The sequence below is a fragment of the Oncorhynchus keta genome, chromosome 19 (assembly GCF_023373465.1).
Source record: "Oncorhynchus keta strain PuntledgeMale-10-30-2019 chromosome 19, Oket_V2, whole genome shotgun sequence".
Lineage (NCBI taxonomy): Eukaryota > Metazoa > Chordata > Actinopteri > Salmoniformes > Salmonidae > Oncorhynchus > Oncorhynchus keta.
This window is the reverse complement of record NC_068439.1, coordinates 22,161,657-22,181,685: the sequence shown is the minus strand read 5'-3', so window position 1 is coordinate 22,181,685 and position 20,029 is coordinate 22,161,657. Positions and strand designations below refer to the sequence as shown.

The window sequence follows — 20,029 nt, the reverse complement described above, 5'->3', positions numbered from 1 at the left end:
TGTAGGTCTACCTGTACTCACCTGCTCTGTCTAGGTCTACCTGTACTCACCTTCTCTGTCTAGGTCTACCTGTACTCGCCTTCTCTGTCTTGGTCTACCTGTACTCACCTTCTCTGTCTTGGTCTACCTGTACTCACCTGTTCTGTCTAGGTCTACCTGTACTCACCTTCTCTGTCTTGGTCTACCTGTACTCACTCTGTCTAGGTCTACCTATACTCACCTTCTCTGTCTTGGTCTACCTGTACTCACTCTGTCTAGGTCTACCTGTACTCACCTCCTCTGTCTTGGTCTACCTGTACTCACCTGCTCTGTCTAGGTCTACCTGTACTCACCTGCTCTGTGTAGGTCTACCTGTACTCACCTGCTCTGTCTAGGTCTACCTGTACTCACCTGCTCTGTCTAGGTCTACCTGTACTCACCTGCTCTGTGTAGGTCTACCTGTACTCACCTGCTCTGTCTAGGTCTACCTGTACTGTTGGTCACCTGCTCTGTCTAGGTCTACCTGTACTCACCTGCTCTGTGTAGGTCTACCTGTACTCACCTGCTCTGTCTCAGGTCTACCTGTACTCACCTGCTCTGTGTAGGTCTACCTGTACTCACCTGCTCTGTCTAGGTCTACCTGTACTCACCTGCTCTGTCTAGGTCTACCTGTACTCACCTGCTCTGTCTAGGTCTACCTGTACTCACCTGCTCTGTGTAGGTCTACCTGTACTCACCTGCTCTGTCTAGGTCTACCTGTACTCACCTGCTCTGTCTAGGTCTACCTGTACTCACCTGCTCTGTCTAGGTCTACCTGTACTCACCTGCTCTGTCTAGGTCTACCTGTACTCACCTGCTCTGTCTAGGTCTACCTGTACTCACCTGCTCTGTCTAGGTCTACCTGTACTCACCTGCTCTGTCTAGGTCTACCTGTACTCACCTGCTCTGTCTAGGTCTACCTGTACTCACCTGCTCTGTGTAGGTCTACCTGTACTCACCTGCTCTGTGTAGGTCTACCTGTACTCACCTGCTCTGTCTAGGTCTACCTGTACTCACCTGCTCTGTGTAGGTCTACCTGTACTCACCTGCTCTGTCTAGGTCTACCTGTACTCACCTGCTCTGTCTAGGTCTACCTGTACTCACCTGCTCTGTCTAGGTCTACCTGTACTCACCTGCTCTGTCTAGGTCTACCTGTACTCACCTGCTCTGTCTAGGTCTACCTGTACTCACCTGCTCTGTCTAGGTCTACCTGTACTCACCTGCTCTGTCTAGGTCTACCTGTACTCACCTGCTCTGTCTAGGTCTACCTGTACTCACCTGCTCTGTCTAGGTTTACCTGTACTCACCTGCTCTGTCTAGGTCTACCTGTACTCACCTGCTCTGCCTAGGTCTACCTGTACTCACCTGCTCTGTCTAGGTCTACCTGTACTCACCTGCTCTGTGTAGGTCTACCTGTACTCACCTGCTCTGTCTAGGTCTACCTGTACTCACCTGCTCTGTCTAGGTCTACCTGTACTCACATGCTCTGTCTAGGTCTACCTGTACTCACCTGCTCTGTCTAGGTCTACCTGTACTCACCTGCTCTGTCTAGGTCTACCTGTACTCACCTGCTCTGTGTAGGTCTACCTGTACTCACCTGCTCTGTAGGTAGGTACTCTACCTGTACTCACCTGCTCTGTCTAGGTCTACCTGTACTCACCTGCTCTGTGTAGGTCTACCTGTACTCACCTGCTCTGTCTAGGTCTACCTGTACTCACCTGCTCTGTCTAGGTCTACCTGTACTCACCTGCTCTGTGTAGGTCTACCTATACTCACCTGCTCTGTCTAGGTTTACCTGTACTCACCTGCTCTGTCTAGGTCTACCTGTACTCACCTGCTCTGTCTAGGTCTACCTGTACTCACCTGCTCTGTCTAGGTCTACCTGTACTCACCTGCTCTGTCTAGGTCTACCTGTACTCACCTGCTCTGTCTAGGTCTACCTGTACTCACCTGCTCTGTCTAGGTCTACCTGTACTCACCTGCGCTGTCTAGACTGCCTCATTAATTCATTACTGTTGTTGTCACGTTCTGTTGCAACAAGTGTGTCAATAGGATACCCCCAGATTAAAAATCAACAGGCTTGGCTCTAGATTACATACATACTTTACATTGTTTGTGAGATCAGACATAATATCACTATAATCCAAGTGTTCATTTTTGGAAGTTACTTTCATTTTAGTGCATCTAATTTGTAAACATTTCAACTGTATGAAATTATTACTTTTTTCAATTCCACAAAAAATGAATTCCACAATTCTTCTCTTTCTTGTGATGTAAGTGCTGAGATTATGCATTAAATCCCATATGGAGTGTTTTTATAGATGCAACAGAAAGACAATGTATTCCATTGAGCCCATTTCAGCCATTAGTGTTTTTGACAAGTCATTACAAACATTACAAACATTTCTGCGGTCATAATGTAACCGGGAAAAACGACAGGCAAAGTATGAAGAGTAAAAGGAAAGCAATCAATCCAGCGAGATGTCCAGTCTTGCAGTCAAATGACCAAATTGCCCTCTAGTGGCCTCATGGGAGGAATGTTATTAATATTTTTCATAATTTAATTAAAATACTTTTCTTATCTTTTTTTCTCTCCAGAAAATCCTACATTTGAGTTTTCTGTGATTTACATAAAGTGTAATATTGGGATGCAAACTAAAAGTTGTGTATATTTCAGCTCTATATCTATATATACTTTTTAAGCCTATAACCATGTGTGTGAGGTGTAAACTTTTGTTTCAAAGTAGATTTAAGACTACCAAGAAACACTCTGTGTGACCCTGATTTAGCCCACTGCAGTAAAAGGTTAGTGGATTAGTGCACCCATCAAACACTGGAAATTGATCGAAATCGAAAAGAGCTTACCTGTATGTCTGTCACTTTGTCTGCCTGTACACCAGGGGAATTGAGCAGCAATCTCACCACATTCTCATGGCCAGACTGGGCAGCCAGGTGCAGGGGAGTGTATCCTGACTGGAACACACACACACACACACACACACACACACACACACACACACACACACACACACACACACACACACACACACACACACACACACACACACACACACACACACACACACACACACACACACACACACACACACACACACACACACACACACACACACACACACAGAGTGAAGGACTTTTTATGAAGGACTCTTTTATTCATGGGGGAGGACTGTTGATTTTCTGGTCATAAGTGAGTTGTGGGGTACTATAATGTTACCTACCTCTGAAGGGGGCTGCTGCACTGGTATCCCCTCCCTACTGTTGCTGTTTGGGATGTCACTGCGCATGGTGGCTGGCACCTTGGTAAGGATCTCTGAGACAAAGTCCACCTGACCAAAACGGGCTGCTACATGCAACGCAGTCAATCCTGTCTGGGATCATAGTTACACATCAAATCAACATACCTAAACAGTAGTTAACTTAAAACTAGTTAACATAGTTAGTTGGTTAACATTTTCTAGTTTTAAGAGTCGGGACAGATACCTTGGAGCTGGTGATCTTAAAGGAGATGCTTCCCTTTAGCACGTCCATGATGTGTGTGTGACCGTTCTTGGCTGCCAAGTGAATGGCTGTCATCCCTTCCTGGGAAGATGAGAAAGTTAATAAGCTTTTGAATGAATTGATCTGAGTTACTTTTGAATGAATCGATCTGAGCTACTTTTGAATGAATCGATCTGAGCTACTTTTGAATGAATCGATCTGAGCTACTTTTGAATGAATCGATCTGAGCTACTTTTGAATGAATTGATCTGAGCTACTTTTGAATGAATTGATCTGAGCTACTTTTGAATGAATCAATCTGAGCTACTTTTGAATGAATCGATCTGAGCTACTTTTGAATGAATTGATCTGAGCTACTTTTGAATGAATTGATCTGAGCTACTTTTGAATGAATCGATCTGAGCTGCTTTTGAATGAATCAATCTCTGTTGAGCTATTCTTTACTGTAGACTGGGTTTTGCATGACACCCTAAAACTGAATTGAATAAATGTAGCTACAGTCAGTAACAGTGCATAATTTCTGGTCAGTCTGCAGTCAGTCTTTGGTCAGTCCCCCCCAGGTGAGGTTGTGTTCTCTCCATCACTCACTGCGTCCTCTTCAGCTACAGACGCCCCAGCCTCCAGGAGGACCTTCACCACCTCTGTGTGTCCCCCAGCAGACGCCAGGTGCAGAGGACAGGAGCCATTGGTCTGGGGATGAAGGAAAGTGGACAGAAGGGATTAAAAAAAGTCAAGCTGGTGACTAAGCTTATCAATCACCCTTTATCCATTTGATAATCATATCAAATCAAATTATAATTGTCACATGCGTCGAATACAACAGGTGTAGACTTTAAGGTGAAATTCTTACTTACAAGCCCTTCCCAACATTGCAGAGTTTAAAAAATACAAAAATATACATAGTAACACAAGAGGAATAGAATACACAAGAATAGAGCTATAAACAGGGAGTACCAGTACCAGATCAATGTACTGCTATTACAGGGAGTACCAGATCAATGTGCTGCTATTACAGGGAGTACCAGTACCAGATCAATGTGCTGCTATTACAGGGAGTACCAGATCAATGTACTGCTATTACAGGGAGTACCAGATCAATGTGCTGCTATTACAGGGAGTACCAGTACCAGATCAATGTGCTGCTATTACAGGGAGTACCAGATCAATGTGCTGCTATTACAGGGAGTACCAGATCAATGTACTGCTATTACAGGGAGTACCAGATCAATGTGCTGCTATTACAAGGAGTACCAGATCAATGTACTGCTATTACAGGGAGTACCAGATCAATGTGCTGCTATTACAAGGAGTACCAGATCAATGTACTGCTATTACAGGGAGTACCAGATAAATGTGCTGCTATTACAGGGAGTACCAGATCAATGTGCTGCTATTACAGGGAGTACCAGATCAATGTACTGCTATTACAGGGAGTACCAGATCAATGTGCTGCTATTACAGGGAGTACCAGTACCAGATCAATGTGCTGCTATTACAGGGAGTACCAGATCAATGTGCTGCTATTATAGGGAGTACCAGATCAATGTGCTGCTATTACAGGGAGTACCAGATCAATGTGCTGCTATTACAGGGAGTACCAGATCAATGTGCTGCTGGTACAGGGAGTACCAGATCAATGTGCTGCTATTACAGGGATTACCAGATCAATGTGCTGCTATTACAGGGAGTACCAGATCAATGCACTGCTATTACAGGGACTACCAGTACCAGATCAATGTGCTGCTATTACAGGGAGTACCAGATCAATGTACTGCTATTACAGGGAGTACCAGATCAATGTACTGCTATTACAGGGATTACCAGATCAATGTGCTGCTATTACAGGGAGTACCAGATCAATGTGCTGCTATTACAGGGAGTACCAGATCAATGTACTGCTATTACAGGGAGTACCAGATCAATGTGCTGCTATTACAGGGAGTACCAGATCAATGTACTGGTATTACAGGGATTACCAGATCAATGTACTGCTATTACAGGGAGTACCAGATCAATGTGCTGCTATTACAGGGAGTACCAGATCAATGTACTGCTATTACAGGGAGTACCAGTACCAGATCAATGTACTGCTATTACAGGGAGTACCAGTACCAGATCAATGTGCTGCTATTACAGGGAGTACCAGATCAATGTACTGCTATTACAGGGAGTACCAGATCAATGTGCTGCTATTACAAGGAGTACCAGATCAATGTACTGCTATTACAGGGAGTACCAGATCAATGTGCTGCTATTACAAGGAGTACCAGATCAATGTACTGCTATTACAGGGAGTACCAGATAAATGTGCTGCTATTACAGGGAGTACCAGATCAATGTGCTGCTATTACAGGGAGTACCAGATCAATGTACTGCTATTACAGGGAGTACCAGATCAATGTGCTGCTATTACAGGGAGTACCAGATCAATGTGCTGCTATTACAGGGAGTACCAGATCAATGTACTGCTATTACAGGGAGTACCAGATCAATGTGCTGCTATTACAGGGAGTACCAGATCAATGTACTGCTATTACAGGGAGTACCAGATCAATGTGCTGCTATTACAAGGAGTACCAGATCAATGTACTGCTATTACAGGGAGTACCAGATCAATGTGCTGCTATTACAAGGAGTACCAGATCAATGTACTGCTATTACAGGGAGTACCAGATAAATGTGCTGCTATTACAGGGAGTACCAGATCAATGTGCTGCTATTACAGGGAGTACCAGATCAATGTACTGCTATTACAGGGAGTACCAGATCAATGTGCTGCTATTACAGGGAGTACCAGTACCAGATCAATGTGCTGCTATTACAGGGAGTACCAGATCAATGTGCTGCTATTACAGGGAGTACCAGATCAATGTGCTGCTATTACAGGGAGTACCAGATCAATGTGCTGCTATTACAGGGAGTACCAGATCAATGTACTGCTATTACAGGGAGTACCAGTACCAGATCAATGTACTGCTATTACAGGGAGTACCAGTACCAGATCAATGTGCTGCTATTACAGGGAGTACCAGATCAATGTACTGCTATTACAGGGAGTACCAGATCAATGTGCTGCTATTACAAGGAGTACCAGATCAATGTACTGCTATTACAGGGAGTACCAGATCAATGTGCTGCTATTACAAGGAGTACCAGATCAATGTACTGCTATTACAGGGAGTACCAGATAAATGTGCTGCTATTACAGGGAGTACCAGATCAATGTGCTGCTATTACAGGGAGTACCAGATCAATGTACTGCTATTACAGGGAGTACCAGATCAATGTGCTGCTATTACAGGGAGTACCAGATCAATGTGCTGCTATTACAGGGAGTACCAGATCAATGTACTGCTATTACAGGGAGTACCAGATCAATGTGCTGCTATTACAGGGAGTACCAGATCAATGTACTGCTATTACAGGGAGTACCAGATCAATGTGCTGCTATTACAAGGAGTACCAGATAAATGTGCTGCTATTACAGGGAGTACCAGATCAATGTGCTGCTATTACAGGGAGTACCAGATCAATGTACTGCTATTACAGGGAGTACCAGATCAATGTGCTGCTATTACAGGGAGTACCAGTACCAGATCAATGTGCTGCTATTACAGGGAGTACCAGATCAATGTACTGCTATTACAGGGAGTACCAGATCAATGTGCTGCTGTTACAGGGAGTACCAGATCAATGTGCTGCTGTTACAGGGAGTACCAGTACCAGATCAATGTGCTGCTATTACAGGGAGTACCAGTACCAGATCAATGTGCTGCTATTACAGGGAGTACCAGATCAATGTACTGCTATTACAGGGAGTACCAGATCAATGTGCTGCTGTTACAGGGAGTACCAGATCAATGTGCTGCTGTTACAGGGAGTACCAGATCAATGTGCTGCTGTTACAGGGAGTACCAGTACCAGATCAATGTGCTGCTGTTACAGGGAGTAATAAGGGAATATTTTCTCTGTCACTTTCCTTTCTATGGCCAGCCAGGCCATTCATATTATAATTCATACACTGTTACAGTACTATGTTCCATTTCAGACAACAACATGTTGTGGAATTACTGGTCATGCTCTAGATTGGTTTATAAATTACCTATCAAATCGTACACAATGTGTAATGGCAGATGGTTGTAAATCTGAGTCCATAGAGGTGTGCTCAGGTGTTCCGCAAGGTTCTATTTTGGGCCCAATGTTGTTCATTTTGTATATCAACAACATTGGGGATCTTATTGAAACAGCGGATGTTCATTTTTATGCAGAAGATACTGTTCTTTATTCAAGTGGTAGTAGTTTATCTTTAGCTTTTGAAAATGCCCAAAGAGCATTTAACATCATACAACAGAATCTGTATGATTTAAAGCTGGTTCTAAATTCAGGTAAAACAAAATGCATGATATTTTCAAATGCCAGGCATGTTACTAACCATGTCATTGCTACATTGGCTGGACATACTATAGAGCAAGTTAAAGTGCACAAATATTTGGGTATGTGGGTTAATGATAAGCTGAGCTTCACTTTGCATGTAAAGAACTTTATAAGGAAGCTCAAGCTGAAAATAGGTTTTTAATACCGGCATAAGGCTTGTTTTTCTTTGAGGCCAGGAAGGTGCTGGTACGATATACATTACTGGCAGTTTTAGATTTTAGTGATGTTATATACATGCAGGCCTCAGCCACGACCCTGAGAACACTTGATTCAGTGTATCATGCAGCCCTCAGGTTCATTACAAATCAGAAACGTCTAACACATCATTGTGATCTCTACAGTGCTGTTGGCTGGTTGTCATGGACCTTGCGTAGGCTTAAACACTGGTATACACTGATTTATAAAGCCATATTGGGTAAAATGACATTTTATCTCTGTTCTTTTTTAGTCAGGTCGGTCAATAAATATCAATTACGGTCCCATTCTCATTTGCTTCTAACAGTACCAAAAACTAGAACAGGTCATGGTAGAAATAGTTTTAGTTACTTAGCTCTGTGGTCCTGGAATTCTCTCCTGAACATTTTAGAATTTGATGATCTAGTTTCGTTGGTGGAGTTCAAATACTTGATCGATATATATATCATAGAAGAGTGTAATTGTTTTAGGGGGAGCTGTTTTTAGTCAAAACTTTCGTGGTTTTTACATAAAATGTTTTTGTTGTACTGTATGTTTATAGATTTGTTTGATGTTGTTAGTGTATGTAGGTTGTTTTGTCTGAAACGTTTTTCCCCCTCCTACTATTGGACCAGGTCTCTCTTGGAAAAGAGATGTTATCTCAATGAGAAAAAGGAGAAAAACCTGCATAAATAAAGGTAAAATTCCAAATAAATTCAAACAGAGCAGCACTACTAGCAAACACTACTAGCAAACTACTACTACTCCTGCCCTCTGACATTGTTATGGAATTATTGTGTTATTCTATAACATTGTAATTCTCTATTGTTCTGTTTCCATGATACATTTTCAGCCAAGCACAGAGAAACACTACTTCCTGACTCCTTGTGACTCCTAAACCCTGACCTCTGACCTTGTTACTCAGCGTGGTCACTCCCCCCTGTTTGAACTTGAGCAGCTCCCTGATGACGGCCAGGCTGCCCTTGGCCGCAGCGATATGGGTGCAGGTGGCCCCCTCCACGTTGGCCAGGGTAGCCAGCTCTGGACGGTGCTTCAGGAACAGCTTGACCACCTCAGAATGGTCGTTCTCTGCAGCCAGGTGGAGGGGCGTCTGGCCGTGCTGGGGACAAGAGAGACATAAATGAATGGAAGGATGGACGGATGACTAACTGAATTAACCAATGAATGGGTGTTTTGGATGGGGGGATAGGCGGCCGGTAGCCTAGTGGTTAAGCGTGTTGGGCCAATAACTGAAAATTTGCCTGTTCAAATCCCAGAGCTGACTATGTGGCAAATCTGTCGATGTGCCCTTGAGTAAGGCACCCAAATTGCTCTGGATAGGTGCGTCTGTTAGGATAGATGAATGAATGATAGTTAAATGCAACCAGGGGGGAATCTGGCCATGCTGATAGGAAAAGCACAGGTAAAATAACAAAGAAATTAGACCAGGACTTTGTATGTAAAATGAGATTGTCGAAGTTACGACTACAGAGAAATTTCCTTCAGGCAATATTTACATTTTAATTTGTCTATTTAGCGCAGACAAGATTTAAATAGACACAGACAGCCACACACAGACAAAGGCAGTGTCAGACAGAGAAACAGACTCACTATGTCTGTGGCAGTGATGTCTGCTCTGAGATGCAGCAGGCTGCTGCACACATCCAGCTGTCCACTGATGGCAGCGAGGTGGAGAGGAGTCTGCTTCGTCTGGGGGTCAAACATACACAGAGGTTCAGAACACCTTGTTTCTCTTTATGGATCAGGAGTGGACAAATAAAAGTGTTTCTTAAGAAAGAGAAAGATATGGCAAGAGACTTTGCTAGGTGTTCGATAATAACTTTACTTCCCCTGAGCACACAGATTAGCCTTGTGAAACTCCACTGACCACAACGCTCGTTATGTTTCACTTCAATATAATAGAACAGAATGTGAGCTTGTGAGATCAGGTTAAACAAGATTACACACAGATGCCTATGAGAATATATATGACATCTGCCCCAATAATAACCAAATGTACTCTTTTATTTCCTATGACTAAGGACATGTTCTCAAGACCTCCATAGTTGAGGGGTCATTGCTCAGCTCACTGACCAGGGAGAGAGCGTCGATGCTGGCCAGGTGTGTCTCCACCAGTTGTCTGACCAGGCTGGCAGAGCCGTTCTGGGCCCCCAGGTGTAGTGGAGTGAGGCCCAGCTTGGTCTTGGCGTTCACAAAGGCCTTATGGGACAGCAGAATGTCAGAAATGTCCTCGTGGCCCCGCTCTGCTGCCAAGTGGAGAGCTGCCTTGCCGTCCTGTCAGATACATCAGAGTTGTGTTCATTAGGCTCCAAACGGAAGAAACCGAAACAGGGAGGGACTATGTAAACTTGTCCCATAACAAACGCTAGTTTTGGTTTTGTAAGTGGAGATTTGGGTCGGCGTCCTGTAGGATACATCAGGGTTTTGTTCATTAGGGCACGCAGCACAGACATGACGATGTCATATCTTCTTTGGCTTTTATCCTGCTTGAGTCATGATGACCACATTGCAGTGACTCAGCAAAATGAATGTTTTACAGCTCAGCAGGCAGTGGCAGAGTTTAAGAGACAGAGTTACGTTGTGGTACAGTATACTGAATTAGCCAATGGAAAAGTCTGAAACATTCCAGGGCCCTCACCTCATCAAAGACGTCCACCCTGGCGTGGTTCTGAAGCAGGATTCTAACAACCTCTGTGTGACCTCTCTCAGAAGCCAATAACAACGGGGACCAGCCGTTCTGTATGGGCCCACAGAGTGCTCTCTCAGTAAACAATAACACATAACCAAAAGGCAGTTCATGCCACTTCGGAATTATACTCACCCACAAAATACCCATTTAACAGCAGTACCAGTTATTTTACAGCAGTAAACCAATATTTAAATATTATGAGAAACTCTCCAGTAACACCCAAGTAACATAATTCTATCAGTACCTTGGAGTGCTTGTTGACTGCCATCTGCAGGCGACTGGAGGGAACACTGTTGAGCATCTCCTGGAGAACGTCAGTGTTGCCCACTCTGGCACAGTAGTGAAAGGGAGTCTCACAGGACTACAGGACCAGCCGAGAGCAGGGAGAAACAGAATGAGACACAGATGTACCTGTACACCTCAATAACATAACACCAGAACATCTAACTACTATTCAGCTACCAAACAGAACGTGTTGTACTGTACCCCCCATCTGCTGTAGTGTACAGCATTGCTTAAAGGGATCATTCACTCAAAACACATCAACTTCTATACTGAAAGTATAATCTTGAAAACTTTACATTTTTTGGGATTGTATTGTAGCGATCCTCCATAACATGATCCATGTTACAATTCCCACCAAGTTGTTTAACACTATCGGCACAATGCATAGGGTGTTTGTAGAGAAATTAATAAAATGCTATAGCTATTGTTGACCAACAAATACAAAGATACAAATCATGATATCAGACTGTTCCTTGTGCCATACCTCTCTGGTTGCGGCAGTGATGTCTGCGTCATATTCCATCAGAATCTTGATAATGTGTACGTCTTCTCCTTCTCTGTGGACGCTCTCCTTCTGCAGCTCAGCAGCCAAGTGTAACGATGTCTCCCCTTTCTGCAGTCACACAACAATAGAATAATGGTACATCAAAATCAAGAAATAAAGTAACATACAAAGAGGAGTTGGCCAAATTGCATGTGAAATGGTAATGGAAAATGCAAAATGGAAAAACATTTCTATAATAGAACAATGATCACAGTAATATTTCTATAATAGAACCTCTATCCCATAATCTGGTCCTGTGTGGCTCAGTCGGTACAGCAAGGCGCTTTAAAAAAATCCCACTGGAACCACCCATATGAACATTTATGCACGCATGACTATACGTCTCTTGTCTGTGAAATGGCATAAATGTTGATTATTATTATGAGTCTTATTCTCACCCTGTTCACCTGGCTCACACAGCACTGGGCTTCCTCACGGCTTCTCTCATCGGTCAGATAGGTGAGAATATCCTCCACCACATGGGCATGACAGTGGCGCACAGCGACATGGAGAGGGTTCTCTCCAGCCTATGAATACAGAAACACAGACATATTTCAACACACACACACATGCATGCATGCACATACGGTGCCTTCGGAAAGTATTCAGACCCCTTGACTTTCTACATTTTGTTACGTTACAGCCTTATTCTAAAATGGAATAAATCGTTTTTTCCCCCTTATCCAATCTACATACAATACTCCATAAAAAAACTGAAATATCACATTTACATAAGTATTCAGACCCTTTACTCAGTACTTTGTTGAAGCATCTTTGGCAGCAATTACAGCATTGAGTGTTCTTGGGTATGACGCTACAAGCTTGGCACACCTGTATTTGGGGAGTTTCTTCCATTCTTCTCTACAGATCCTCTCAAGTTCTGTCAGGTTGGATGGGCAGCATTGCTGCACAGCTATTTTCAGGTCTCTCCAGAGATGTTCGATCGGGTTCAAGTCCAGGCTCTGGCTGGGCCACTCAAGGACATTCAGAGACTTGTCCTGAAGCCACTCCTGCGTTGTCTTCCTGTTGTAAGGTGAACCTTCGCCCCAGTCTGAGGTCCTGAGTGCTCTGGAGCAGGTTTTAATCAAGGATCTCTCTATACTTTGCTCCGTTCATCTTTGCCTCGATTCTGACTAGTCCTTGCCGCTGCCCCCACCATGCTTCACCGTAGGTATGGTGCCAGGTTTCTTCCAGACGTGGTGCTTGGCAAACATGGCCAAAGAGTTCAATCTTGGTTTCATCAGACCAGAGAGTCTTATTTCTCATGGTCTGAGAGTCTTTAGGTGACTTTTGGAAAACTCCAGGCGGGCTGTCATGTGCCTTTTACTGAGGAGTGGCTTCCGTCTGGCCACCCTACCATAAAGGCCTGATTGGTGGAGTGCTGCAGAGATGGTTGTCCTTCTGGAAGTTTCTCCCATCTCCACAGATTAACTCTGGAGCTCTGTCAGAGTGACCATCGGGTTCTTGGTCACCTCCTTGGCCAAGGCCCTTCTCCCCTGATTGCTCAGTTTGGTGGGGTGGTCAGCTCTAGGAAGAGTCTTGGTGGTTCCACATTTCTTACATTTAAGAATGATGGAGGCCACTGTGCTCTTGGGGACATTCAATGCTGAATACATTTTTTGGTACCCATCTCCAGATCTGTGCCTCAACACAATCCTGTCTCAGAGCTCTACTGACAATTCCTTTGACCTCATGGCTTGCTCTGACATGCACTGTCAACTGTGGGACCTTATATAGACATGTGTGTGCTTTCCAAATCCTGTCCAATCAATTTAATTTACCACAGGTGGACACCAATCGTTGTGGAAACATCTTAAGGATGATCAATGGAAACAGGATGCACCTGAGCTCAATTTCGAGTCTCATAGCAGGGTCCGTATACTTATGTAAATAAGGTATTTCTGTTTTATATTTGCAACAAAAAAACTGTTTTCTCTTTGTCATTATGGGGTATTGTGTGTAGATTGATGAGGATTTTGGGGGGATTGAATCAATTTAAGAATAAGGCTGTAACATAACAATATGTGGAAAAGGTAAAGGGGTCTGAATACTTTCCGAAGCCACTGCACATACAGTACAACCACATGAAAAAACACATACATGACCACAAAAAGGAAGTGTTTTAGACTACTGAAAGTGGGAAATAGACTCAATGTGCCATTGTTACACTGGTTAGACAGAGAAAAGTGTTTCTACTTGACCTTAGATCTCCAGGTGAGGTCTCCTCCCTCCTCTTTCAGGGCTCTCATCATCCGCAGTCCACCGTGGCGAGCAGCAACATGCATTGCCGTCTCCCCATTCTGAGAGAGAGAGAGAGAGAGAGAGAGAGAGAGAGAGAGAGAGAGAGAGAGAGAGAGAGAGAAGCTGGAAGTTTATGTGGAACACAATCGAATAGCCTTGCTTTCAGATTCAGATGAGCCCTCTGATCTGATAAACCCACTCATCTCTGGCCACAGTGAAGGGGGAGCTCTAACCTCCTGCTCTGCGTTGACATCAGCCCCGCTCTTCAGCAGCATCTCAGCCACCTTTTCCCCCTCCTTCACTCTGGCAGCGATGTGCAGCGGGGTCTCCTGGGCCTTCATGCAGGGGCAGAGGGAGGACAAATGGACGGTAGAGGTTAGCAGCACATGCCAACAATAGCAGTTACTATGGTACAAAAACCATATCACTTTCCAGACCATTGTCAAATATACAGCACAAATGAACAATTGTTGAATTGTGTGTGTTTCTAGGACATAGGTGTATGTCTCACCTTGCCTCCATTGAGTTGGACCTGAGCCCCAAAGCCCAGTAGCATCTGCACCACGAGGGGCTTGCAGTTCTGCACAGCGATGTGTAGACCCGTCAGGCCGTCTTTAGTGGTGGTGTCCACGTGTGCCCCCTTCAGGAGAAGAGACTTCACTACAGCCGTGTGACCTTGTTTGGCTGCAGCATGGAGACACATTGCACCTGACTGTGGAGGTGTGATGCCAGAGTATGATACATCAATTATAGGTAGGGTTCATTTGATAGGATACATTAAATAACGTAGTAAGAATCGATCATATATACATAATGATGTATTCTAAATATTTGGCTATTCTCATTCAGTATCTGTACAATGCAGTGCATTTGAAGATGTGATATTCAAATACAATTTTAGGCCAGTGATTTATGCTACTTTTTAAAAAAGTGCCCATTGGACACCTGGACTTCCTGTACCTTATTGGGCATGTGCAGTGGGACCCCTTTCTTCAGGAAGGTCAGGGCGGTCTCTGGGTGTCCACACTGGGAGGCTACATGCATCAGGGTGCTGCCATCCTAAAAGAAGACACTGTCATTTATATACAGTCTCTGGAAGACTGCACACTGGTTTTAGAAGGTCATACAAAGAGACGGAAGCAAATGTGCTATTTTTATCATTTGAGGATCAACTGGTTGGGATTTCTAACTCTTGACTTTTACATTATTCATGCTAATGACTACTACAGCTTCTATAGCCAGACACCATCACAGTAACTAATGACTACTACAGCTTCTATAGCCAGACACCATCACAGTAACTAATGACTAGTACAGCTTCTATAGCCAGACACCATCACAGTAACTAATGACTACTACAGCTTCTATAGCCAGACACCATCACAGTAACTAATGACTACTACAGCTTCTATAGCCAGACACCATCACAGTAACTAATGACTACTACAGCTTCTATAGCCAGACACCATCACAGTAACTAGCCAGACACCATGACTACTACAGCTTCTATAGCCAGACACCATCACAGTAACTAATGACTACTACAGCTTCTATAGCCAGACACCATCACAGTAACTAATGACTACTCACAGCTTCTATAGCCAGACACCATCACAGTAACTAATGACTACTACAGCTTCTATAGCCAGACACCATCACAGTAACTAATGACTACTACAGCTTCTATAGCCAGACACCATCACAGTAACTAATGACTACTACAGCTTCTATAGCCAGACACCATCACAGTAACTAATGACTACTACAGCTTCTATAGCCAGACACCATCACAGTAACTAATGACTACTACAGCTTCTATAGCCAGACACCATCACAGTAACTAATGACTACTACAGCTTCTATAGCCAGACACCATCACAGTAACTAATGACTACTACAGCTTCTATAGCCAGACACCATCACAGTAACTAATGACTACTACATCTTCTATAGCCAGACACCATCACAGTAACTAATGACTACTACAGCTTCTATAGCCAGACACCATCACAGTAACTAATGACTACTACAGCTTCTATAGCCAGACACCATCACAGTAACTAATGACTACTACAGCTTCTATAGCCAGACACCATCACAGTAATTAATGACTACTACAGCTTCTATAGCCAGACACCATCACAGTACACTATCATGACTACTACAGCTTCTATAGCCAGACACCATCACAGTAACTAATGACTACTACAGCTTCTATAGCCAGACACCATCACAGTAACTAATGACTACTACAGCTTCTATAGCCAGACACCATCACAGTAATTAATGACTACTACAGCTTCTATAGCCAGACACCATCACAGTAACTAATGACTACTACAGCTTCTATAGCCAGACACCATCACAGTAACTAATGACTACTACAGCTTCTATAGCCAGCCAGACTACTACAGCTTCTATAGCCAGACACCATCACAGTAACTAATGACTACTACAGCTTCTATAGCCAGACACCATCACAGTAACTAATGACTACTACAGCTTCTATAGCCAGACACCATCACAGTAACTAATGACTACTACAGCTTCTATAGCCAGACACCATCACAGTAACTAATGACTACTACAGCTTCTATAGCCAGACACCATCACAGTAACTAATGACTACTACAGCTTCTATAGCCAGACACCATCACAGTAACTAATGACTACTACAGCTTCTATAGCCAGACACCATCACAGTAACTAATGACTACTACAGCTTCTATAGCCAGACACCATCACAGTAACTAATGACTACTACAGCTTCTATAGCCAGACACCATCACAGTAACTAATGACTACTACAGCTTCTATAGCCAGACACCATCACAGTAACTAATGACTACTACAGCTTCTATAGCCAGACACCACCATCACAGTAACTAATGACTACTACAGCTTCTATAGCCAGACACCATCACAGTAACTAATGACTACTACAGCTTCTATAGCCAGACACCATCACAGTAACTAATGACTACTACAGCTTCTATAGCCAGACACCATCACAGTAACTAATGACTACTACAGCTTCTATAGCCAGACACCATCACAGTAACTAATGACTACTACAGCTTCTATAGCCAGACACCATCACAGTAACTAATGACTACTACAGCTTCTATCACAGCCAGACACCATCACAGTAACTAATGACTACTACAGCTTCTATAGCCAGACACCATCACAGTAACTAATGACTACTACAGCTTCTATAGCCAGACACCATCACAGTAACTAATGACTACTACAGCTTCTATAGCCAGACACCATCACAGTAACTAATGACTACTACAGCTTCTATAGCCAGACACCATCACAGTAACTAATGACTACTACAGCTTCTATAGCCAGACACCATCACAGTAACTAATGACTACTACAGCTTCTATAGCCAGACACCATCACAGTAACTAATGACTACTACAGCTTCTATAGCCAGACACCATCACAGTAACTAATGACTACTACAGCTTCTATAGCCAGACACCATCACAGTAATTAATGACTACTACAGCTTCTATAGCCAGACACCATCACAGTAACTAATGACTACTACAGCTTCTATAGCCAGACACCATCACAGTAACTAATGACTACTACAGCTTCTATAGCCAGACACCATCACAGTAACTAATGACTACTACAGCTTCTATAGCCAGACACCATCACAGTAACTAATGACTACTACAGCTTCTATAGCCAGACACCATCACAGTAACTAATGACTACTACAGCTTCTATAGCCAGACACCATCACAGTAATTAATGACTACTACAGCTTCTATAGCCAGACACCATCACAGTAACTAATGACTCACAGTAGCCAGACACTAAGTGACTACTACAGCTTCTATAGCCAGACACCATCACAGTAACTAATGACTACTACAGCTTCTATAGCCAGACACCATCACAGTAACTAATGACTACTACAGCTTCTATAGCCAGACACCATCACAGTAACTAATGACTACTACAGCTTCTATAGCCAGACACCATCACAGTGAACTAATAGCCAGACACTCACTAACAGACTTACTATAGCCAGACACCATCACAGTAACTAATGACTACTACAGCTTCTATAGCCAGACACCATCACAGTAACTAATGACTACTACAGCTTCTATAGCCAGACACCATCACAGTAACTAATGACTACTACAGCTTCTATAGCCAGACACCATCACAGTAACTAATGACTACTACAGCTTCTATAGCCAGACACCATCACAGTAACTAATGACTACTACAGCTTCTATAGCCAGACACCATCACAGTAACTAATGACTACTACAGCTTCTATAGCCAGACACCATCACAGTAACTAATGACTACTACAGCTTCTATAGCCAGACACCATCACAGTAACTAATGACTACTACAGCTTCTATAGCCAGACACCATCACAGTAACTAATGACTACTACAGCTTCTATAGCCAGACACCATCACAGTAACTAATGACTACTACAGCTTCTATAGCCAGACACCATCACAGTAACTAATGACTACTACAGCTTCTATAGCCAGACACCATCACAGTAACTAATGACTACTACAGCTTCTATAGCCAGACACCATCACAGTAACTAATGACTACTACAGCTTCTATAGCCAGACACCATCACAGTAACTAATGACTACTACAGCTTCTATAGCCAGACACCATTCTAATACTAGCCAGACACCATCACAGTAACTAATGACTACTACAGCTTCTATAGCCAGACACCATCACAGTAACTAATGACTACTACAGCTTCTATAGCCAGACACCATCACAGTAACTAATGACTACTACAGCTTCTATAGCCAGACACCATCACAGTAACTAATGACTACTACAGCTTCTATAGCCAGACACCATCACAGTAACTAATGACTACTACAGCTTCTATAGCCAGACACCATCACAGTAACTAATGACTACTACAGCTTCTATAGCCAGACACCATCACAGTAACTAATGACTACTACAGCTTCTATAGCCAGACACCATCACAGTAACTAATGACTACTACAGCTTCTATAGCCAGACACCATCACAGTAACTAATGACTACTACAGCTTCTATAGCCAGACACCATCACAGTAACTAATGACTACTACAGCTTCTATAGCCAGACACCATCACAGTAACTAATGACTACTACAGCTTCTATAGCCAGACACCATCACAGTAACTAATGACTACTACAGCTTCTATAGCCAGACACACCATCACAGTAGCCAGACAACTAATGACTACTACAGCTTCTATAGCCAGACACCATCACAGTAACTAATGACTACTACAGCTTCTATAGCCAGACACCATCACAGTAACTAATGACTACTACAGCTTCTATAGCCAGACACCATCACAGTAACTAATGACTACTACAGCTTCTATAGCCAGACACCATCACAGTAACTAATGACTACTACAGCTTCTATAGCCAGACACCATCACAGTAACTAATGACTACTACAGCTTCTATAGCCAGACACCATCACAGTAACTAATGACTACTACAGCTTCTATAGCCAGACACCATCACAGTAACTAATGACTACTACAGCTTCTATAGCCAGACACCATCACAGTAACTAATGACTACTACAGCTTCTATAGCCAGACACCATCACAGTAACTAATGACTACTACAGCTTCTATAGCCAGACACCATCACAGTAACTAATGACTACTACAGCTTCTATAGCCAGACACCATCACAGTAACTAATGACTACTACAGCTTCTATAGCCAGACACCATCACAGTAACTAATGACTACTACAGCTTCTATAGCCAGACACCATCACAGTAACTACCATCACAGACTACTACAGCTTCTATAGCCAGACACCATCACAGTAACTAATGACTACTACAGCTTCTATAGCCAGACACCATCACAGTAACTAATGACTACTACAGCTTCTATAGCCAGACACCATCACAGTAACTAATGACTACTACAGCTTCTATAGCCAGACACCATCACAGTAACTAATGACTACTACAGCTTCTATAGCCAGACACCATCACAGTAACTAATGACTACTACAGCTTCTATAGCCAGACACCATCACAGTAACTAATGACTACTACAGC

The 20,029-nt window shown here is 43.3% G+C and overlaps 1 protein-coding gene across 1 annotated transcript in view; it reads right to left on the bottom strand.

Moving 5' to 3' along the window:
- The window catches only part of trpn1 (transient receptor potential cation channel, subfamily N, member 1), a 75,751-nt gene that overhangs the window by 42,589 nt on the left and 13,133 nt on the right, over positions 1–20,029 (bottom strand). Inside the window, exons 9-23 of the mRNA XM_052470039.1 lie at positions 14,886–14,984; positions 14,437–14,637; positions 14,159–14,260; positions 13,886–13,984; positions 12,083–12,211; positions 11,625–11,753; positions 11,100–11,216; positions 10,805–10,903; positions 10,240–10,440; positions 9,757–9,855; positions 9,059–9,265; positions 4,126–4,227; positions 3,520–3,618; positions 3,258–3,407; positions 2,884–2,991 (exon numbers count right to left, since the gene is read on the bottom strand). Of these exons, the coding sequence (XP_052325999.1) occupies positions 2,884–2,991; positions 3,258–3,407; positions 3,520–3,618; positions 4,126–4,227; positions 9,059–9,265; positions 9,757–9,855; positions 10,240–10,440; positions 10,805–10,903; positions 11,100–11,216; positions 11,625–11,753; positions 12,083–12,211; positions 13,886–13,984; positions 14,159–14,260; positions 14,437–14,637; positions 14,886–14,984 (1,941 nt within the window). The remainder of the gene's footprint in view (positions 1–2,883; positions 2,992–3,257; positions 3,408–3,519; positions 3,619–4,125; positions 4,228–9,058; positions 9,266–9,756; positions 9,856–10,239; positions 10,441–10,804; positions 10,904–11,099; positions 11,217–11,624; positions 11,754–12,082; positions 12,212–13,885; positions 13,985–14,158; positions 14,261–14,436; positions 14,638–14,885; positions 14,985–20,029) is intronic.